A 24,999-nucleotide genomic window follows, 5' to 3' on the forward strand; every position below is an offset into this window, starting at 1 on the left:
AGCGCTCTACTCTCGGTAAGATCGACTCGAGACTGCTTTTTTTAGCTAACTCAGCCACAGCGCGGATAGGCCTAAGGAAGATTTTCCTGTGCAACATTCGATCCTGTAAATGCTTTTTATGATCATTCAGCATATTGGAGTACACTCAGTGCGATCGTATTCATTTGTAAATTGTGCTTCCTCCCCTCAGCTATTCCAAATAGCTGAACCTGGTGAATAATGCTAGCTTACGACTGTGCATGTATATATTAAGTCAATAAGAGCAGACAACTGGATTTCCCCTCGAAAAAGACTCACACGTGTCACACGTGCAACACGTGCCACCTCATTGAAGTGTGTTCAACTTCCGCTTAGAGAAGGGGCAGATGTAATTGCGTTCGGTAGCTCCTAAAGGATAGGGATCGCTTCAGCACAATTTTATTTTTTTTTTTAATTAAATGCATATGCATACATATGTATATGTAGGTTTGTATATACCCTGCAAAAAATTGTACGACAAACCTCTAAAGCGAGTATTCCGAGATTACTCTCAATTGGGTACAATTGGGCATTAATTAGTCACAGCTAGTCTCATGCGGGTACTATTGGAGGTCAATTAGTCCCCAACTCATCTCTAACGGGTACTATTAACGATTTAATGATATGTACGCACTTAGTCAATGAAATTTCATATGCGGCGTTGGCACACAGAGAGAGTATTCGCCTAACAAAACTGAGCACCTCGGTTCGAATCTCAGCTGGTGAAAATTTTTATTTTTTAAAAGTGACTAGTCGCTTTTCATACCCGTTCGGGTATAAAGGTGAACAATTAGTCTCTTCATAGGACATGCTCGAACAAAAGCGTTCAGTTCATTCCATATAAAGAGATCAAAAATGGTATTAGTCGCATGCTCCTTTGCGATTGCTCCCGGAGTCATCCCGGATTAGTCCCATTTTTTGCAGGGTATATAAATACATACTACATACTAAATGAGTTCGTATTTAAACCAAGTTGGCAACAAAGTGCTTTCAGCCAAGTTTCAAACATTTTCCCCCTCAACTGTGACGTGGTCCTCCCTACGTCTCCCTTCCACCCTATTCACCTTTGTAGAAAAAATACTACATCTGTATGTATGTATGCATGCAAGTATCTGCATGTATACATAATACGTATCGGTGGGTGTAACTGTGTATTTTTTACGGTTTTCGTAATGAGCGCCCGCAGTATTTTACTTATTATGGACATTTGTCGCTGCTGTGCGGTAGTTCACACAATTTGTGCGAACTTGAGTGCCTACATTTTTACTAACCGTTTTCTTCTTTTTACATTTGAACAATATATTTTAGTATTTTCCTATTTTTCCTTGCTTCTTTTGTGCATTTGAATATTTACATATGTATGTATGTACCATGTACATATGTGGCACTTTTGTTCGCTGCGCTCATGTTTGTTGGGGCTTTGGCATTCTCCTTGTACGAGTAATTTTAATTAGAAACGTGTTTTGCATAGTGAATAATTGTTTGGAGTTTTTGGAGTCGTCAAATTTCAATGTTTCACATTCAATGCAGTGCGAAAGGGGATGGGTGTATGCATACATGTATATATTTATAGTACATACCTTGTATGACACACAAAAGTGCATAGGTAAATAGTATGAAGATTGGAAATGTTTGTTTTGATGTAAAGTTGCTGTTTTCTTGTTTTATTTTGTCGTCCCTAATAACCTCCGAGAATGCTGGATTAATTAACGACAATACACTATGTTAAATACATAATTTCTGGCGACTTTTATAATTTTGCATTTTAAAATGGAGATATACTAAAACATATCGTTACCTTAATTCATAAAGGCCCTAACCAACAATTTTTTTATTTTACGGGAGAAGCAAAATATATTATAAAAATCAAATTATGTATACGTAGAGGGCTTTTTAAAAAGTGTTATGATTCCGCTGTTTTTGGTACTAACACTTTAAAATTTTTAGTGTAAATGTATTTTAATATATCCTACCAAAATCTGTGAAGTGAATCAGTTTCGAAAAAAGTGTTTTTTAGGGCCTTTGTGAATTAAGTTGTATATAATACATTGCATGTATATATCATTATGCTCGTGCTGATCCAACAGTCGCAATGACATAGCACAGGCATGGAATTCGAGGTACGAATACTCGGGCAGCGAAATTTTTTTAATTTTTCAAAATTATCATTTTTTAATTCAGCTCTCTTTTAATTGTTAATGCTTAAATTTTAATGTTTTAAAAAGAAAAATATATGAATAAATAAATAAGTTCATTTAACTTTTACAAAACATTGCTATATATTTTTTTCTTATTTTTCAATTTAATTTTCATTTAAATTTTAGATTGTATTGTTTTAAAGAGCAAATATTTTTTTTCACTTAACTTTTAGAAACTTACTTTTTTAGTTTTTTTCTTTTTTTATTAAACTTTCTTATAATTTAGATGTTATTTTTTTAAAAGAATTTTTTTAAATTAATTTAATTCTTAGGAACATATTTTTATTTTTCCTTTATTTTTTATCTTTTAGTTTTTAGATTGTATTGTTTCAAAAAGAAAAAAACATTTGTTTTTAATTTCATTTAATGTTTAGAAACATGTTTTGCTTATATTTATTAAAATTAATTTTTGTTTCTTTTTTAAATTCGTTTTTATTGCTTCAAGAAGAAAAATATATTTCTTATGTAATTAAATTTTTTAGTTTTGGCAAAAGAAAACAGAATATTTAAATTAGTCTTTCGAAAGACAGAAAAGAGCTTTCAAGAAGTTGCCGCAATTGACGATTTTCTTACGAAAGGCCCTGTTAGTAACCTGCTTTGAGCACTTGACTCTTCCTAGCACTACAAGTTGCCTGGACCCGGCAACATTATTGTGCATCAATTGTAGAAATTCCAAACAATCATGATACCTCGGGAGCGCATATCGTTTTCTCGAAACTTTTACTCGAAAAAAGACCCATAGAGTGTGGTTTGCATATATTTAATCATTAAAATCGTAGATAAGTCTTTTGTGCATAAAATCTTGCCAATGGTGAAAGAAAAATACGATTTTAGTGGAAAGAAACTCAAGTTTATGTGCAGAAACCTAGTGGTATCCGACATATTATAATTTGAGCCACTGCGCAAGAAGTCTATTGTCAGAACTGGAAACGTTCTTAAATATTATCGTAGGAAAGTCTATAGACATTGTGAAGAACCACATAGAGGTACACTAGAACTCAACTTTAAAATGGTTCTCTTATTGCACAATCCTATTAATCCTGGTTAGACGATGCTTGTACTATTGACCAGGAGGTACATATGTATATATACTATAAAGTTCCGAATGCTCAACTTCCCTCAATCGATGATGGTGTGTTTGAAATTGGTTAAGGTAGATCTGACGCTCTATCCCAACCGCTTCTTCAAGCGACCCTGTTGGTTGTTTAGATTAGACGGGCAGCTCTTGTGCGCACATCACTATTGCGATGCACAGGAGTAATTTTCCTCTCACCTGCTTCTACACGATTTTAAAATATTTTGGATTTCTTGGGTATACTAGTAAATCCTTCAATGGAATTTTCCGTACGCTGTCTAAGTTCTCGAAGAAGTATTCGCCCTGAATTTTGGGCAGATTTCTTCGGAATGTAAGGCATTCATTTTCATAGGAGGTGCGGGATGGATTGGTATTCTGATGAGAAGCCGAACGTACGGTTTGGAAAACCTTAGCCTTGGTTCAATCAATGAGTGATTGGTATACAGTACACGTCTGTAGATTAGTTTAACTACTGTCGTGAAACCAGAAATCGCAACGAAAGCTTTATACTTTGAACCGCTTCTCCTCGTCCTATATTGTATCACTTTTCTGGCCACTTGTCTGCTTTCTCATTTTCCAAAATACCATCGTGTTCCGGGACCCAGTAAAGATCGACGAAAAATTTGCTGATGAGTTATTCGGCATTATTGAACTCATATCGAGCAGCTTTATTGCCCACAACGATGACAAGATTCAATAGGGCTAGGTTGATAAGGTTTACTTTCTTTCATTGCCGTGTTGACTGCATATATCTGTATTCAAAAAACTTCTCTCAAATACAGTTTCTCATCACCGCGATGTTAAGTTCCCTGACACTTCTGTTGGCAAAGTAGATCTCGAAGTTTCAGTCAAAATCTATATACTACCGTGATCTGAAAATCGCAACTGATGTACTCCACCCCGACTCTATTTAGAATGGAAGCATCGCCTCTTCCAGTTAATCACAGCCTGTTAAAATCTGCAAGTCACCGCGAGCTCTTAGTTGTGGGGATTTTCACATTGATGTTAATGGGCGGAATGTCGAAGAATGTCTCTAGCGTCGCTTGGTGTTTTGAGAGAATTTTCATGCTTTTTTCGTTAAATTCTTTGCATGCTGATTCGGTAAAAATTGGTATAAACGGCCTCCAACCACAAAAATTAAAAAAAAAGGTTTCAATTTTGGAGGGATCAGCACTCAGACCACTCCTTTCTGCACACCTTGCCAGGTTTTAGAATCCCACTGATCGTCGAAATGAACTTCGCGACGACCAGGATCACTGGGTCAACTGAGTACGAAACGACAGAGTAGATAAAACTCCATGCTTAGGGTTAAGACATTTTTTCAGTATTTTTCGCGATAGTAGAAATTGCACCTTATGAATTATGATTTATTTTGGACTTTTTGCAGATTTTTCGGAAAATTTCAGCGGTTCAGTGAAACCTTAAATTTGCATTTTCCGACCAGAGCTGCTCTTCTTTTTTTCCCAACAAAAATCGTTCTACCGCAATAACAACATAATTACACACAAATATAAACAATAATAATAATCATAAAAGCTGTACAACTCAACAAAGCATTAATACCACAAACAACAAGTAGTTTTCTTACTAGCCATAACTTCCTATATATAACGTTGAGTAAGAAATAGCGCGTACGCGTATGTACGTCGAGAACAAAATATCAGCAATTCATATGTACATATATACATACATTAGACTGTACCACCTTACAAGAAAACAAAAAAAAAAAATGCTTGCCCTAACCCAGCGATCGCCGTTTTCCATTGATACCCACATATTTATGTACATTCGACAATTAATATTTTTTTTTATATATTTTACCTCCCCAAAAAAAAACTGGCCTCCTGGAGACAAGAACATCGACATATCAGGGACCGTAACCGTTATGATTTTTATAATAAAAATCATAAATTAATCGCTATTGTGTGATTTTTATTTTTTCGATCATTTTTTATCGTTATTTTATGATTTTTATTTTGTCGATCAAAAATAATAGTTATTCTTAGTTTTTTATAAGTTTTAAATCGAATGAGTACAGATTTGACAATTTTTACAAGTACGTGCATGATATCGTCGTTTAAAGTACAAAACCGCGCATCAACAAAATGCAAAGAGGCGTATGTGAGGTTGCATAAATTATTTCTAGAGAGTAAAAACACTCATATTTCAAAAAGGTTTTCTTTTTTGTAAAGCAATGGCATTTCTGGCTAATATATTTCAGGACGAATGGTTAAGAATTGAGCCAAGAGCTTGTGTGAGCAAATCCAATTTTTGGCAAAAAATTTTAGTTACGCCACAAAGTTAGTTACGTTAAACGACGATATGTATGTATGTGCACACATACATATGTACATGGTATCCAATGATGGGCATACTTGATTGAGTACTTTTGTATTTAATACATATACCTGTTTTGGTACTAAATACTCAAATACTTAATATTTGGAAATGTATGAATATTCAAGTAAACAAAATTTTGGTATTCAGGAGTTGGTAAATACTAAAGTAAAAAATACTGTTAGATGGTAAAGTAAAGGCGCGAAATACTCTAGTCCAAAGTACTCGGGTACTTTGGGGATGCAAAATACCGTCACTAAAGTACTAAAGTATTTATTACATGCCTAAATACTTTATAGTTTATGTAGGAAAAATTTAATCAGGACTATTTCGAGATTTTTGAGAGTAATTCGGGATATCCGGGACTAAAATTGTTGTTATTTTTGTCGATCTTGATATCGATATATTTATCGATAAATTTAATGATTTTTCAATCGTTATATTTATCGATGCTACAATAGATATGATTATCAATATTGTTATCAATAAAATAATCGATACTGTTGTCGATATATTTATCGATATTGTTATCGATATTTTTATTAATATATTTATATTATTGATATATTATATACATAAATACCTCAATACAATACAATACATAAATACCTCAATACTTAGCACTTACTTTTTAGTAAATAAAATTTGCAATGAATCAAAGAATTTTTGTTTTAATTTTCCTGCTGAACTCTTTTTTTGGCTCTGGAGGTTAGCTTAGGTCTACGTTTGTTGCTTTACTTTTCAACACTACCAGTTTTTTTGGTTTTCTAGAATCAGACAATATTAACTTGAAAATATGATCGAAAAATCATAAAAGAACGATTAAAAATTATCAAAAAAAAAAATTAAAGAAATCCGATTATTTTTGATAGAAAAAGTAAAAATCAAAGAATAACGATTATTTTTGATCGAAAAAGTAAAAATCATAAAATAACGATAAAAAATGAGCGTAATATAAATCGAAAAATGAAGATTATACAATGATTTTTAAATAAAAATCCTTGATGATATCGATTATTTTCGGTCCCTGCAATATATCATACTTTAAGATCCGACTGTAAATGCCGAAGATATTGCAAATAATATTTTCCGAATTGCCTTGTGCGGCGAAGTTTTTTTTCCGGTACGGTTTTCCGAATTGCCTTGTGCGGCGAAGTTTTTTTCCGGTACGGTCTAATGTATGTACATACGAGTACATGTGCATATTTCAACATACTGTTTTAGATAAGTACAAGAACTCTGTAGTATTTGGATGAATGCACTTTTTTTATGTACAACGCTCTGCTGTATACAACAAATACAAAAACAATAACTTTAACGTTGAGATAATTTTCAGCGCACGTTCAAGTCAGCCACCAATACACCCACCAAACGGTCATGCCTAACAACAAACAGCTGACCAGCGATCCAAACTACTGGTCAACAACCAACCAGTTCAAATGCAAGAAATTCGATTATCAGCCCGCAAGCCAGCCAAACAGCAAGCCATGGGCCCGGAATTGGTGGAGCTTACTAAGCATGGCTATCCAGGTACATATGTACGTATGTATGTGTGTATGTACACCTGCTTATCGGTCAAAAGACGCTCACCACTGGCATGCACTCGATGTGACACTTTGTCGACAGCTGAGATTTGGAAATTTGATTATGGGCGACTACAGCTGAGAAAATGTAGCATTTTCGCGTTTTCGCTAACAGCTTCGCGTTCACAGTTCTTCTTTCTGCAGTAGCAAAGAATTTTCGTTGCGTTGTGTAGTGCAGTGTACTTGTATGTATGTACATATGTATGTACTGCCAATTCTGTTTTGGTCAGTTATGTTTGTTATTGTCATTATTGTTGTTGGTGTTGGTTTTGGTGTTGCAGTTATTGCTACCAAGCTTCTTGTTTTGCTTTGTTTGGCTTATGGCTGGTATAAGATTTTTATTTTTCCGCGTTTGCAGCTTCATTATGCATAGACGCGTGCCGCGCGACAGACGTTCCGCTTTGCATTTTTTTTGTTGAACTTTTTTTTTTAGCTTTATCTTTCATTTGGTTTGTTGGTTTTATTAGGTTTTAGTCGTTTAATGTTTAATGTTTTTGTCATTGTTAGTACTTCCAAATGCAGTGAATGATTAAGTCAGCGACAGTGACAATTTTCCCACTGAAGTGAAACGTGTTTGAACGAAATACGCGGCGTGCAGGCAATATTTTTGAAGTGATTTTCTTTTTTTTTTTTCTAAATACTCAATTGCTGCTACTACATCGTGCGCGTGAAGAAAATCTCTGTATTTGGGAAATTATCGATGATCGGTGATAAAAGTACAGAAATTATGAAAACTAAAAACATTGGTGCCTGAAAATTAAAAAAAAAAAATGAAATTCAGAAATTAAATTGCATGCAGGGCCAACAAGTTATTTATTTTACTTGACTTATGTACATGTAAAATTAACAAAATTACATAAAATATAATAAAATAACATAAAATAAAAATATGCAAAATATAATAAAAAAATAAAAAACAAATAAAAATAATAAAATAAAATAAAGTTAAACAAAATAAAATGCAATTACAAATTAAAAAATCTAAACAATTTTAAAATTTAAACAAAAGAAATAAAAAAATATGTGGATAAATTAAAAAAAAAAATATCAAAGAAAAAAAAAAATAAAAAATTTTTATGTTATATACGCGGAATAAAATTAAACAAAATAAAAAAATATAACAAAAATTAATCCATATAATAAAACGATATAAAATACAATAAAATAAAATAAAATAAAACTAAACAAAGCAATTTTAAATTAAAAATTCTAAAATTTTTAAAATGTAAACAAACGAAATACATAAATTAGTAGATAAATAAAAAAACTCAATGAAAATATAAAATAAATAATTTAAATTAAATCGTCGTTTTAAGTACAATTCTTATCCATTCGTCCTGAAATATGCTAGCCAGAAATGCGATTGCTTTATAAAAAAGAGAACCATTTTGAAATATGAGTGTTTTTACACTCTAGAAAATAATTTCTAAAAATTCACATACGCGGTTTTGCATTTTGTTGATACGCGGTTTTGCACTTTAAACGACGATAAGCATATCTACAAAATTAAATGAAATGAAATAAAAATAAATCAATAAAATAAAATGACAGAAAATATGTAGAACAAAAAAGTAAATATTTTGTTTTCGGTTACTGTCCTTTGAAATAAGAAAGAGTTTTGACATGCTCGAGGCCTAGCAATTTAATAAAACTAAATTTTTTTTTCAGTTTTCGTTCTATCGACAAACATTTTAAAACAAAATGAAATTACTAAAAAGAAAATAAAATAAAATTACAACCAAAATAAAATGAAACAAAGCAAAATTAAATAAATTAGGAAAACTATGTAGAAGTAAACAAAACTATTAAATACAATACATCAAATTAAATAAAAAACTTATCACCAAATTCACCAATCAATCTGAAAATTTGTCAGACTTAAACTTTAACTGACGAATTTTCCGAACAAAATTGTGTCATTTTAAATTTTAACATGCTGATAAACTTAAATTGATGGGCGCAACCGGTCATACGTTAAATAAAATACAATATTGAAAAACAAAGATTAAAAATATTTCAACATTAAATAAAAACCAAAAATAAGGGAACTTAAAAGTATAATACATAAAAATAAAAAATAAATAACGTGAAACAAATTAAAACAAATAACTCAAAACTAAAATATTTAAAAAACATAAATTAAAAAATGTATAAATTAAGTAAAAAGAAAAACTAAAGGGATTAATTATATATAATAAATAACAAATTTTAAACAAAAAATAATGTGAAACAGATTAAAATTAAACACAAAAATTATATAACTAAAAATAGAATAAAATAAAACTAGAATAAAAAAAATACAATTTTTAGCGATTTAAAACATTTTAGCATTTAAAACCTACTGGTTGTAAAATGCCGAATGCAACGTTAAAGCTGTCGCCATAGTAGTGGTGTATATGTATATAGACCAAAACACTCCACCCTCCCCTGCCCCTCTACGAGCAACCTTCACCCACTCTGTGACCACTATTACATTGCTCTAGTATGGCGTTCCATATTTCTTATCGACTAGTTAGTTTTCCTACAGTGCTTCTGTGTCCACGTTGCATTTTTTCGTTCCGAGTACTTTTTCTAAACACCTAACTGCTTATTGTTTTCTCATTATCTTTCTTGACCTGTATTTATTCTGTAATGTTATATGCGTGTATAAAGCCTATTCAGTTTTCCACAATTCATCGCGCTTGCTGCCATCGCGGACATGTGAAGAATCCGACTTTGTCGCGTTGTCTGAGCTGAAGTCGCGTTATAAGTAGGTGCGCATTCAGGATCTTAATTCTCGCCATTTTTATTAGTTTCCGTGACCGGATAAAATCTGCGTTATGCAACTATTGACACCATCAATTATTCTGTTTTCCACCCGCCACATGTCTTTCTGTCCCATTGTTCTTTCCACTGGAGTATTCTTCTTTATTTAATTTTCTGTCTGGTTCCCCGNGGTGCCGCACCGATATTTACTTGTTTGACAAGTCACGACGCACAGTGTAACGTCCCCATATATGCAGCGGACAAGAATAGTAATTTTGTATATGGTCTACTTTCACTTAGGAAAGAAAAAATTTGAAATATGGCCGGGATTGGACTTCTTTCAGCCACGCCTCCCACTCTATTAAAATTTATCCGATTTTGATTAAATTTGGTTTGCATGTGTGGAGACTGGTCCACAGGAAACCCCACCAGCTACAAAAAATCTGGCTCCAAATGTTAAATATGGTCTTATTTTGATGAAATATAGTGTTAAACTTCATAACACACGCAAATTCATTGACATCTCTTCTTTTTATTACTATTTGACTTTGTGAAGTCGTTTTAATAAGCTGCTCAACTTTTCGTCGCTTACTTTTCTCACAAGAGCCTTTATATTGCACCTGAGGTCTACTTTAGCTTGTAACCGGTCTCGATTGCAAGCCACCCATTTCCGCCCAAGCTGTCCTTAAATGTTATTTAATTTATATTTCACTTTGTTGACATCAAGTGGAGTTGAAAATTTATGCAAAACAACATTTAGCAAGTCTGACATTGTTTCACAGCGATCGCTACTTTTCAACGCTAGCCAGGCTTCGAAAAATTCACTATATTTCACACCGCATATGACACTACATAAAGTTAATTTTTTGAAAGAGTTGCAGATAATTGCAGCTAAATTTTATAAAAGTTTCAATACATACATACATACTCTCAATCTATATAAATCCAAAAAAAAAATCGCTCAAAAAGTGACTAAAAAACTTATTTTTAATCTATCAAAGCTTTGTTTTGCGAAAATTTTGGTAATCCAAATACATTTTTTTCAAATAGTGGTACAACGGATACTAAACACAAAATACAGGTAGGGAAACTTAAGCTAAGTTACAAATGACATATGTATACATTACGGAAAACATTAATTACGCACAGAGTTGCATTAAATATTTTAATTCGCAAACATTTTACTTATGTGTAATAATTTAGTTTTTCCTCTGCAAAGTTAAATTTTTTTAGCGAAGTTGAGGAATTTTTAAACGGGCGGATCCAAGCTAGACAATAGGGTTGGCTATTGAGTTTTCTGCAAGGAACTAGGACTAGAACTATCCGTCCGAATTCCGGACCACTGCAGTGTCTATCAGGCAGAAGTTTTAGCCATAAAAGAGGTGGCTGTGTACCTTAGTACACATGCCGTAACGAAGACTACGATTAATATTTTCTCGGACAGCCAGGCGGCCATTAAATCAATGAACATGGTAATGCTGAGGTCGAAGGTTGCGCAGGAATGTCTCGCATCTCTAAACGATATTAGCGCTGTGTTTAAGGTCAGCCTCATATGGGTTCCGGGACACAGAGATATTGAAGGAAATTGCTGAGCCGATGAGCTAGCCATTAAAGGTACCAATCTCCCCCTATGTGAAAACAGAGGCACAGAGGCAACCTCCAAATTAGAACTTCGAAATAGCATGATGCAAGAGGCCAACAGGTCATGGCTAGGCAGGGCACTTGTAGAACAACCAGGCTACTATGGCCACAAATAGATAAGAAAAAGACGAAAGAGCTGCTCAGCCTCTGAAGGGAGGATATCGCAAGGATCATGGCTTGTGTTACCGGTCATTGGCTATTTGGCATACACTCTTCGAGACTAGAAATATTCTCCCACGAATATTGTAGAAGTTGCAGGGATAAGGAAGAGGAAGAAACTGTAGAGCACTTCTTCTGTAACTGCCCAGCTCTGGCCAGGAGGAGAACAGGCTTTTTAGGTAGGCCCTTTTTTTTAGCTCTCTTACGGAACTATCATGCGTAGGAATAAAGCCAAAACTACGCTTTATAACAGCTTCGAAATAGTTCTCTGAAGATTAGTCACCGAGGATCCCGTGTTCTGCAGTGGTACCACAATGGACCTTCAAAAAGGTCTTAGTGAGTTGGCAATTTGAACCGACTGCCACATTAACCTAACCTAACCTAGCAGGGTTTGACATTGTGAGCTTCTAGCATGTATAAAAGAGAGCCGTTTTGCTGTCCTTATGTTGTTTATGATGCTTTCTAGTGCCACGATGATTGTTTACCCGACATGAAGCCTGCCAAGTTCGTAGTCCTGCCGAGTGTACAAATGACTTTATATAATAATTTGTATATAATTTTGCTTCTGACTTGAGCATGCATAGAGTAAGGCATGCTTACGGAAGTTCTATGTATTATTTATCTACCCCCTGAAAATACTGTACGGGTTCTTTGTTCAGCTACTAAGAAAACGAAGCTAAAAAACTTCTTAATATGTCAAGTAATACTTTCGAGTTAAATAACAGAGTAACATTGAATGTTTGTACAAAGCGCCATCGCGCCATTGAAACCACGCACACTTCTTGCGGCTATTCTCTTAAAAATGTGATCAGCAAGTTCTAAGAATCATGAACGAATAGCTTCAGCCTCTGTTTATTTACTACCGCTTTGCTCGTTTGTTGTTTCTTTATTTATTTTTTTTTATTAATTTTACATACCTATAGGAAAATATTGAATTTGACTACCAGTGTTTTACACTTAACTCAATGCGAGTACACATGCCACATCAACATACATAGTACATTAGGTACTTTTTTCCATCGGAAATTTAAAATCTATTATATTTTAAGCTTTCCTTCAAAATATTTCGACAAAATATTAAGATTTACTTGAGCTGGACTCATTTGGAAATACCTCCAAGAATCAATTTTTTTTAACAATACAATTAGTGTTTAAAAGTATTTTTTCTAAAAAGTCTCCTCAGATAGCGATTAAGCTTAAAAGGTCTGCATAAAAATATTTAAAAATTTTATCAACGGAATCAAAATAAAGATATTTTTGGAGGTATGTATTTTCAAATCCGTCTAGCTCAAATAAGTCTCAATACTTTTTCGAAATATTTTTGGCGGAATTCTTAAAACATAAAAAAAAAATGTTTGTTCCGGTGGATAAATCGCAAGTTCGTTTGGTGATGCACCCTAGTGTACATACATCAATAAAACAAAAAATATTCATTGAGCTACTTGCTAACTTGGCTGCTGATGAATCTTGAATGGTTGTGCTGTGTGTTTTATTTGTACATATATATGAATATCATAGGTTTTGTAGATCTTCCTCCAGACAAAAGAGTTGTTCATAATCCCGGCATTGTATTACTCATATGTACATATAAAAAAAGAATTGTATAAATTGTGTTGCAAATGTTGTTGTCGTCATCAATAAAAAATTTAGCAAAATTTGCGTTTTTTCAATCATATTCGCACTCATTTGTTTTGTTTACAAAATTGTGAAGTTACCGCTCAGAGTCGGACTCGTACTGAAGTTGCCATTGGTTTTAGGCGCGTTGACATGCTTTAATTAAGTTGCGTTGCATTGCGCATCTAGAGACCTTTACGGTCTGTTCTCTTTAGTGGTGTAGAAGCTCGAATATTTGCAACACTTCTTATATACAGCATGATGAGAAGAGCGTCCAACTTCGTTCAATGGTGCCTCGTGGCAACTCATGCATTGCTGTTGTTTTTATTCATCAATGTCTTACTATGTTTGTTCTTGGGTGGTCGCATACCCAATTCAGTTTCATATTGCAGTTGCTGGATTTGCGAAAGTGCATTGAATGAAGGAAATCTTGGTTGTTATAAACATTTTTAGTGAGCTGCATTTTGGCGAAATTCACAAATACATACCCTGCAGGAAATTAAATTAATTTAAAAGTTCGTAGTTTAGAAAAGATTCTTACAAGAGCAAATAATCGCATTTATTTTCGATTAGCTTGTAACGAAGTTAACGACTAAAAACCGACAAAAGAGAATATCGAATCAAAATTGTCCCGCACTGTGCCTTTTTAAAATAATTTAAAGCTAGTTGGCCTACATTAGAGTAGATCACCAAAAAAAAAACAAGTTGCGTCTTTTCCACTGAAATTATAAAATTAACATATTTTAAGACTTCCTCCAAAATATTTCCGAAAATGTGTCCAAAATTTGACTATTTTGATTCTGTTGATACAATTTAAACAAATCTTTATCGAGACAATTTAGGCGTGAACTCTTCTATCATAAGGTGATTTTTAAGTAAAAATATTTTTTAAAACTTATTTTATTTATAACAAAACTCGGTTTTTGGAGGTACATAATTTCAAATAGATCAAGCAGACGTAAATCTTAAAATTTTTCCCAAATAGTTTGGCGCGAGCCTTAAAATAAAATAAATTTTATAACTCGGATGGAAAAAGAGTAGCAATTTATTATTTTTATTTTTTTGTATGGAGACTGATGCACCCTAATGTACATATGTATGTTGTTTTAGAAATTTACTTTTTTCCGTCCGGGTATTCACTTATTGTTCATTTGCACGTACATATGTATGGATGTACTTATGTAGTATAACGATGTTGACTGGAGTAGGTCAGGAAGAGTATTGATGTTTGTGCAAATACCTTTGGGAATAGATTTGCAAATTACGAAACAAATTTGTTATGTTTTCTTTCTCATACAATCAGTCATAATATCTCAGGCCAATGGAGAAAATTGAGCGAAAAGCGATGTGGCGATTGCCTATCGCATCGCATTTTTCTATGGGAATCTCTGATTTTTTGCGTGCGCCCAGTGTCGCATTCTTTTGTGTAAACTGTTTTTCATTGTTCGCTTGTCTCTCCAGGAGGTGTCTTCGTTTTAATAAACTGAATGAAATAAAACAAAAAAAATAAAAATTGTTAAATAAAATAAAATAAAATAAAATAAAATAAAATAAAATAAAATAAAATAAAATAAAATAAAATAAAATAAAATAAAATAAAATAAAATAATATAAAACAAAATAGAAAAAAGGCAGTAAAATAAAAATAATATAATTAATTAAAACTAAATTAGATGAAAAATTAAANAGCAGTAAAAAAAAATAAGAAAAAATAAAAATAATATAATTAATTAAAACTAAATTAGATGAAAAATTAAAAATAAATTAACTTAAAAAAATTAATTGAATTTCAGGCTGTTTATTATTTACGTATTGACCATAAAAACAAAAATAATTTTTTCTAACATTTTCTTTTGTTAATTTTTATAAAAAGGTAACAATTTTAACAATATTTGAGAGATTATGCTTTGAAAATTGTCGAAGTGATTATTATTATTTTTTTTGTTTTGAAAAACTAAGCGAAACGATACGGGAAAAAATTAAAATGTTTTTTCCAAACTACAATAATATGTATTTCAAGAGCTCCTGGTATAGGTAAATATTCGTTAAGTTATGTTACTACTTAAAGCGATATATTGTACTATATATACATATACACATACATAGTACGTATGTACATACTATGTACAACAAATATTATATTTTTCGAAAGTCACTGGTTTGAGGCGATAAAGAACTTAATTAAATTATTGATTTTTTCCTATTCTAGAAAATATATGGTTAACATNCGTATGTACATACTATGTACAACAAATATTCTATTTTTCGAAAGTCACTGGTTTGAGGCGATAAGGAACTTAATTAAATTATTGATTTTTTCCTATTCTAGAAAATATATGGTTAACATTGAATTCGCAATATGCCCATGTACATATTTTTAGGCTCGAAAATATGTGCATATATGTATGCGTGTTTAAGACCTACGAACGTTTGATTCTCAACTTTGATTTTATTTATTAGCTGACCTTTAATTTATGACTTTCTTTGCAGAGATAAAGAATTAAATATAAATTTTATAAAGACTTAGTCAACTAATAAAGAAAACACGTGTACATGCATATGTATAAGTATTTCAGAACCACAAGCAATTAAATATTTGAATACTTACCTATATACATACAGACTAACACACATAAATATGTATGTACGACTTTATAGATTTGCATTTGAAACCATTAATAATGAAGTGATTTCTTTGTTTCTTTCTTTGCAATGTTTTCTTCTATCAACCCAACCTTTGTCGTTCATCTAAATATGTACATACATTGACGATCATCTTGATAAATATGTCCGCATCTGCACCGCCCGATTATCATTCTATATCTCCGGCATATTGACGCATTGCAGTTCAGTCTATCCCGGTTCGCTGCTGACACCGGTCACCAATGGCATGCAACCCAGCAGTACAGCAGCACTCACCGCCGTCTCATCCGTTTCACCGTCCCATCACCCAGCAGCGCATTCGGCGGCCTCCACGCCTGGCGCACACTCAACAAATTCAGTCGTAGCAGCGGCCAATGCATCGCTTGCCACCGGTTCCGGTTCAAATTCCATCTGTAACGATGACTATGGCTCACCGAAGAGCAACACCAGTAGCAATGGTGGTGCGGCTGGCGATGGTAATAGTGGGCCGTTGCCAGCATTTCAACGTATTACCAGTTATGGTGGTGGTGCGGGCGGCACAGCTGGTGTGGCGAATTTGAACGGCGGCGGCGTAACAACGGTTGGCAGTGGCGCCGATCGTTACACATCGTTGGCAAATTATCGCACAGTGAGTATACATACGCGTACATGTGTTGTGACGAGCTTTTAACTTTGTAAATATTTTTTACTTTATATTCGTATACACAGTGACTCAAACAAGTGTTCAATATATTTTTTTTAATATTCATAACTTTGTGTGTTTCAAGTAAAATTTGTTTCTTAACCAAAATCTTATAAAAAACAAAGTTTCAAAGTTTATAAAAATTTTTAAAATTTTCATCAAAATTTCGTAGTTTTAAATCTGAATTTTTAGAAAACTTATAAATATGGAGGTTTGTAGCCCCCATTTTAGTATAACAAAGTGCCTATTTGAAGCAGCTTCTTAGTGTTATTAGCGTTATTATGTAATATTTTTTCCGCCGGTATTTTTCATTTATCATATCTAAAGTGATTTTTAAAAACTCGATAAGCAATTTATGGCAGCAAAAATAAAAATAAAATTTGTACTTCATGGGCTACAAAACGGCACACCCAAAAATTTTATAAAAAAATTCAGATTAAAACTACGATAATTTTATAAAAATGTTTAAAATTTTCTAAATATTGTATCAAGGGTGAAACTTTGATTAATATGATTTATTGTATATGAATTCTATGGGCCGTAAAGCTGCATACCCAAAAGTTTTAAATTGAGATTAAAAAGTTCGTTGTTTGATGAATTTTTTTTTTTTGAATTTTGTAAAAAATTTTAAAATAGATTTTTACGGTTTTTGCTGAAGCATACAATTTTTTTTTTAAATCAAAGTAGTTAAAACATTTTTTGTTTAACTTGAAAGACATTGTGAACATTAAAAAATCAACAAGCGAATACTTATTTTCGTCACTGTATAAGTATAGTACATACATACATATGTGTGTAGATACGTATGTACAACTAAATTCTAGCCGTTGCACACCATTTTTTATTTTATTCCTGGTATATGTATTTTCGTAACTGTTTATTCGAAAAATATTAAAGTTTTTTTGTTAATTTGTGTTTTCCTCGCCGCAGAACGACACATGGCCCGGTCATTATGAGGCAATTAGCTACGCGCCCACATCGGTCGTAACGAGTGCTGCCGGCCTGGTTGGCAATACGAATGTTATACGCAGCTGCAATGGACGTACGGGCCCCGGTATTGGGGTAGTTGGCGTTGGTGTGGAGGGCTCTGCCTCAGCTAATTTGGCCGCCGCAGCTGCGGCCCATTTGAGTGCGTCGGCATCGTTGACAGCAAGTAAGTGCTTAGTTGAAAACAACGAAAATAGAAATTAAAAGAAAATGTAACAGGTCGGATAGCTTTATCTGGGGGCTTAATAAGTAAATAAGTTTTGGTTTAGCGAACTAACGATTTTAATTGTCTTGTCTAACAAAATAGTTTATGATTTCCTTAAGTAATGTATTTTAATGCAATTAATAACAGTAGCTTTTATTTCGATTCTTTAGTTTAATTATGTACATATATATATGTATATAGCATTTTTTTAAAACTGAATTTAAATGTGTTGCCAAAAAACTTGGTTATATTCTCATTTTTCCCCTACTCTCTCATTTTTGTCCGATATGGACGGGTATAAAAATATGAAAATTTAGGACCGGAATTTTTCATAAATTGTATACAATTGTATACCTACTAATTCATAAAAAATTACGTAGCTTTAAAAAGATTTATAAAGTGGCATTTAAAAAAATTCAAATTATTAAGCATTTAAAGTGTTTATTCTTTATGGCTTAAAAACAAAATCCGGAGAGGAGAATGGTCGAAATCTGTGGGACTATAGGTAGCTTTTTTAACATGAAGTGATTTGTTTTCCCAGTGGCGGCGTGGGGTATGTTGTTGTGCAGGCATTGCAACAATGTAACCTCATACGCTCCTAGTAAGATACTCTTGCTCCTTGGCATCTTGAAATTAAACTGTTTGTTTTGTTCGTTTTCGATCCATAAAAAAAAACTTGTTGTAGGCCTGGTGAACTGTCTTCTAGTAGCATTTTCAACTTTTAAGTACAAGAGATACTTTATCCCATATCGTTTATAGCCTGAATTACATAGAGCATATTTTTTCATTGATTTATACCAAACGGAGGGGTATTTCATTAAAACATACTCAAGTTTTTCATAAGTGCCTTCTAACAGGACTAATTCACATATCATATTTAAGAAATAAACAGAATTGTTCAGGAGGCGGGCTGAATGTTTTCAATTTAGGTACTTTCAAATGAAAAGTGAGACACTGTCAGCGAAGTTTGCGGGAAATGCATGAGGACGGGAACAAGGGGGCCCCTAAAACACATCCTATGTCTTTGTCCTGTCGTATATCAAAAAAAACTGCAGCTGCAACTTTTACCACGAATAAATTATTTTTGTTTATCCACAACATTTTTTTTTTTCATTAGAAACGGCCTCAAGCTCAATAAAATTGTTGAACTCTATGAAAAAGTTAAAATTTTATAGGCAGAAAGATTTCAAAAACGCTATTTCCAGTGATCGAAGGAACTTTAATATAGTTGGTTGAGATGCTCACCGTAACTATTGGACATTCGACAAGGCTGCGGATCACTTACGTATATTGTAGGCAGCGTAAAGACTTGGAAAAAGTTTAAAATCTACTTACCTCTGAGAACTACATATCTGCAGTTTATACAAAAACTACTTTCTGATATTAGAACCTATCTCAGACTTAACTGTCATCACTGGTTACAATTTTTGATTTTGAAAGTCAATAGTTAATTCTGCTGAAAAGCGATATACAAGGTCAACATTAACATCATCGATCACAGTTAAGTCTAAGGTCGATTTTTATAAAGAAATCTCATTTTTGTAAAAACTTTATATAGGTAATATTGAATATAAGGCCTCGATATCGTTACCTAATAGAAAGGCCCTATATAACATTTTTGTTTCTTTACAGACTATTTATAAAACTTTATAAAAGCTAAAGTGCTTAAGTGGCGATTCCTTCACTGCTTTGATTTCTAATAAACAAAGAAAACAATTTTTTTAAGTAGTAGTTGCTTTAAAATTCGATTAAGTCGTAATTGAATAATCTACCAACCTTAGCGCCACGCTGATTTTCGAAAGAAAGTGAGTTAAGGCCTTTCTGTTAGGGACCGAGAATTAAAGGTATGATCGAAACTAAATGTCATTCTCGTAGTTCTGTCCCCAAGAATGCTTTAAAACCAAACCCGGAATGTGAACAAAACCTGAAGGATAAAACCCTGTGCAACGTTCCCAAAGAGAACAAAATGCGAACAGTACTTTCGGGAACATTTTTAAAAGAACAAATTGGGAACGAAAGTCTCCGGAAAATTTTAGCAAATAACAAAATGGTAACAAAAGTGTAAGAAATTTCTCTCGAAGAATACCTTACCATTAGTTTGAAATGCTTGAATATTAAAATTAAGGTAAGACCGCACTAAGCGACGCGACACTGCAGCGGCACTACGCGACACTTTTTGGTATATCGCACTGAAACCGCAGCGGCGCGACACTTCGCTGCAAATTTTTTAATTTATTTGTGTCAAAACTTTCAAACAAGATGGATGCCAGTGACGCTGATGTAATGTTAATGCCTTTTATTTTTATTTTCCTTGGCGAATTCTTCTCAAATATTACGTTTCTTTACATACAATTTTCTTCTTGAATAAAATGCATGTGAATATTCACTCACAATTGGAAATCGAATTACTTCAACTTAAAAATGTAGTACGAAATGTTATGTCGTTCCGCTAGGTTTACCGCACTATGCGGCACCGGAACTGCGCGACACCACGCGGCGCGACATTTTTGCCTAGTTGGTCAACTTTGCCGCGCAGCGTCGCGTCGCGTAGCTCCACTGCAGCGTAGTGCGGTATGCTCCATAAGAATACATGCAAAGAATATTTTGCCGCGCGGTGTAGTGTCNCAAAAAATAACTCACAGATAAGTATGCAAATAAAAGTGAGAAATTGTATCATAAATGGACAGCTCACCCTAATGATTAAATATAAACGATCTGAAAGTTGAAAGCTTTCCTCTGGCTTAGAACTAACAATCGGTGTTTTCACCAAAACAATTTTTCATCCCGACACGCAGACGCCCCTCTCATTCTTAACGTTAAGTTCTAAAAACTTTTGTTCTCGTTTTGTTCTCTAGCAGAACGTTCTTCCGGCTCTTGCTCTTATTTGATCTTCCTTGCCAACATACTCGATACTTCCGTTCTAATTTTGTTCTCATTGGAAACGTTCTCGAAAGCTTCGTTCTCATTCTGTTGTGCTTGAGAACGTTCCTGAGAGTTTTCTTCGAATTTTATTCCCGTTCAAATCGCTCTCAATACTTTTGTACCGGTTCGGCTCTTTTGTGGGAAATCTTGTTGACATTACATTTTGTTCTCGTGAAGAAGTAAGCCAAAACTTGAACGCATTCTCGGTCCGTGCTATCTACATTAAGGTAACGATATTTACATATACATATGCATTCCCTCAGCGTTCAGTTCATTGAGTTTTCGTGCAATTGGATTAAAGATAATTCAACTTTCCAGCAGAATAACGCCGCCATCCGTACGGTCCGAATAACAGAAGTGTTCTCCGCGGAAAGAGAAAATCCACTTGTGGTGTGTCTAGCTTTGAGTTTGAATAGAAATTGTTGAAAATCTTTGAAGTTTACTCCAGTAAAAGTCTTTTTTTTCCTTTTCAAGAGAGTTATGTATACTTAAAAGAAAATAAAATATTGTAAAAAAAATATTTTTTAAAAACAAGCTTTTATTTAACATGTACAATCAAAGGAATAAAATAAAGTAGGGTAACAAAAGATTTTTTAGCAAGAAAATTTTGTCAAAACTGCACTAAAATGAATAAAATAAAATAAGTCAAGGTCTCGTTAAAGTTACTAAAAGCCATTTAGTGAAAGGAGTTATTAAAGCTCGAATGAAAATTACTAACAATTTGTACTAATTTACTTCGTTTTTAAAAAAGCTTGTCGCGCGAATAGCAAACCGGCATTTAAATATTTGCATACATACCTAACCAATTATGCATGCACGCTGAATTCGCCGACAAGGTAATTTTTGCCAAGAGATTTCGCACTTTATTTTCTAATTTTTAGTCCATTTATAAAAGCGTTGTATATTAAAAGGTGTTATTTTATTTTATGTACAAAATTTTGCAATAGATATTAAAATAATTCAACTTGCAATGAAAGAGAACAGAAGACTATGCAAGCAAAATGTTTGCTTACGTTTTGAATTGAGATACATATGTATGTACATATAGCACCAGTTAATTTCATTTAAAGAAATGGCTTGTCGTCCATTTCCGCTGTAGCATATGTGAATGGCATATATTTAGGCGCAATATTTAACTTCTTCTGGCGGGGCGACATCTAGACTAGGTTGATATCTAAAATTTGCTACAAATAGCTTTGCTAAACTATCGCCGGCAGCTTTATTGGTTTGGATTGGAACTATGCTGAAAATTTCAAGTCTCTAACTTGTCGGGAGTTAGTTTAGGGATGACCAAGTTAAATAAAAGCTTATAAAAATCGGCATAGCTCTACCAAAACATTCTGTAAGATATATAAAGTTAAAACAAAACATTTCCATAAATGCATTTAACTTCTTTAATGTCTAAAGCTAGTCACTTCAAATATATACCATCTAAACAGAGTTCGTATTTAACAGTTGGCTGACATTTGATTGGCTAATCTTAGTTTAATCGCTCAGTTAGCTTGTGAATTTAAACTAAGTTCAAATCACAGCCAGATTTAATCGCGTACTGAAAAACTAACCCTTATTGTCTAACAAAAATTAGTTATTTGTGGAACACATTGATGTAGGGATTGGCTAATTGATTACTGATCCGTCATTTGTTGAAGGTTAGCTTATCTTTCATGGGATTTACCTCAGGCAGGTACCGCGGCATTCATTTTTTCTGATTGTCGAACCTGTAAACTAATTAAAAAATAAGGCAATATTTTTATCTAGCTATACCTACATATATGCATGTATGTAATGGAAAGTTTTACAGAACGAGCGCCCTTTGTGTTGTTTACAGTTATTTCAAAGTTTAAAGCAGGCAAAGAAATGAATATGTACATATTTATAAAGAAGATTATCGTTGGATTATTGTTTACAACTTTTCACGTGAATTAATAAGACTACAACAGTGCATCGATTAATTTAATTGAACTTTTCGTGATGAACATCGAGAAGATCGTGCAACGACAATGAAAAAAAAATCTGCGATAATTTAAAGGTAAGACCCACAATGGCTAGAGGCGTCGCCCGTGTATATTCTTTCATATATATATGAGGTATTCTTACCGTTATATGTATATTTTTTAGGTGGGAACGGCAACAGGTTTCATAAGGCTATACTCGTAGACTGTGCTCTTATAAGGGTTTTATAAAACTATGATTTAAGGGAATCTATTCTAAAAGGCCCTTTTCACGCTCTACATATAGAAATATTTTTATAAGCCTCNTCTGCGATAATTTAAAGGTGAGACCCACAATGGCTAGAGGCGTCACCCGTGTATATTCTTTCATATATATATGAGGTATTCTTACCGTTATATGTATATTTTTTAAGTGGGAACGTCAACAGGTTTCATAAGGCTATACTCGTAGACTGTGCTCTTATAAGGGTTTTATAAAACTATGAATTAAGGGAATCTATACTAAAAGGCCCTTTTCACGCTCTACATATAGAAATATTTTTATAAGCCTCTTCTTTTATACTGTTTTCTCTCCTATTTCGTGATAAGTGCAAATCCTCTACAAATTTAAACTTTTACACCTCTGTAAATTTTCATGATTCAGAATCTTCATCAAGCTATCTTATGGATACACTTCTAAAACTTTAAGGTTTTAAAGAAATTGTGTATTGTCTTTTCGAAGTAGGGTTTGTCTTAATAAATATCATGAATGGTATGACCATTTCGTATTTCGCTAAATAAACAAATGCTTTGTTGATATCTGTGTAGATTAATTTCTCTCTTCTTCTTTTTGAAGTTTGATTCCACTTTAAAAAGATCATGGATATCCTTTATCCATACCATTCCAGACTTTAATAGATAACACCAGCCTGCGATGATTTCTGATTTACTTTGTGGTTAGGGGTATTCTTATTAATACTGTTGTTTTTTAAGTAAAAATTTAGATTTAATTAATAATTNGACCTCTGTAAATTTTCATGATTCAGAATCTTCATCAAGCTAACTTATGGATACACTTCTAAAACTTTAAGGTTTTAGAGAAATTGCGTATTGTCTTTTCGAAGTAGGGTTTGTCTTAATAAATATCATGAATGGTATGACCATTTCGTATTTCGCTAAATAAACAAATGCTTTGTTTTTGATATCTGTGTAGATTAATTTCTCTTCTTCTTTTTGAAGTTTGATTCCACTTTAAAAAGATCATGGATATCCTTTATCCATACCATTCCAGACTTTAACAGATAACACCAGCCTGCGATGATTTCTGATTTACTTTGTGGTTAGGGGTATTGTTATTAATACTGTTGTTTTTTAAGTAAAAATTTAGATTTAATTAATAATTTTGGGCTTTTTCATTTAAATTTTTAAAAATTCTAAAATATGCATGTCATTAATAAAAAGAACTCTCGATTTGCTAAAAAAAAAACAAGGCAGTATTTTAATGTGACAATCCTAGATATAAAAAAAAAAATTATAATTTTTGAAAGGAGGGAAGATAAAGTCAAATTCGCAGACCTGTGTAATGAAGAAGGAAATCTCTAATCAATGCTCTTCACGTCACCTTTTTAGACTTGAATATTACTGATTTGAGTGTTTTCTATGAGGAAAATAAATAGGAGAAATACCTACTCTATTCAACATTCTTCACATTGATCTCTTAGACTCGAATATTTTCGGTTTGAGCCTTTCCTCTTTGTATTCAAGGAGGACATACTCTATAAGTGCTCATCACGTAGACATTTTGGGATGTTGACATTTAAAATTTTATTGTTTTGTATGACTTTTCGCTGTTCAAAGCGGAAATACTCTTTCAACGCTCTTAACGTAGGCTTTTGGGGATTTTGATCTTTCTGATCTGAGGGTTTTGTATAAATTTGCTCAATTCATAAATGAGCTAGCATTGTCAAAATTTCCAAGTACACTATTTCGGATTTTAATACTCCCTTAACGCCATATTTTTTATATATTTTTACTGAGAAAACAAAGCAAGTTCGAAAGGTAAAAAATTAAAATTTTCGTTTTGTTATTAGAAGCTTTTTCATACCATAAATACACTCGAAGGTTTGCCTTTGCCCGTCGAGGAACGACCGCCGTTAGAAAAAACTTTTTTTAATTTAGATGTTGCTCGGACCCGGTTCTAACCAGGTCCTACGAAGTAGTAGTATGTACTTCTAACAAATCAGCCACAGCTATGTATAT

The 24,999-nt window shown here is 33.0% G+C and overlaps 2 protein-coding genes across 5 annotated transcripts in view; one reads left to right on the forward strand and one right to left on the reverse strand.

Annotated features, from left to right (window-relative positions):
• LOC108362397 (box A-binding factor-like) overlaps positions 1–24,999 on the forward strand; it is a 47,363-nt gene that overhangs the window by 12,507 nt on the left and 9,857 nt on the right. For all 4 annotated transcript variants that reach the window (XM_017615336.1, XM_017615335.1, XM_017615332.1 and 1 more), the window contains exons 2-3: positions 16,218–16,641; positions 17,626–17,848. In XM_017615336.1, the coding sequence (XP_017470825.1) occupies positions 16,218–16,641; positions 17,626–17,848 (647 nt within the window). The remainder of the gene's footprint in view (positions 1–16,217; positions 16,642–17,625; positions 17,849–24,999) is intronic.
• The window catches only part of LOC108362398 (microtubule-associated protein tau), a 35,534-nt gene continuing 32,656 nt past the window's right edge, over positions 22,122–24,999 (reverse strand). Inside the window, exon 9 of the mRNA XM_017615337.1 lies at positions 22,122–22,458. Coding sequence (XP_017470826.1) covers positions 22,427–22,458 — 32 coding nt within the window. The 3' untranslated portion in view covers positions 22,122–22,426. The remainder of the gene's footprint in view (positions 22,459–24,999) is intronic.

Source organism: Rhagoletis zephyria, unplaced genomic scaffold, assembly GCF_001687245.7.
Source record: "Rhagoletis zephyria isolate East Lansing unplaced genomic scaffold, Rhagoletis_zephyria_1.1 Rzeph_scaffold_01002, whole genome shotgun sequence".
In the NCBI taxonomy this organism is placed as follows: domain Eukaryota; kingdom Metazoa; phylum Arthropoda; class Insecta; order Diptera; family Tephritidae; genus Rhagoletis; species Rhagoletis zephyria.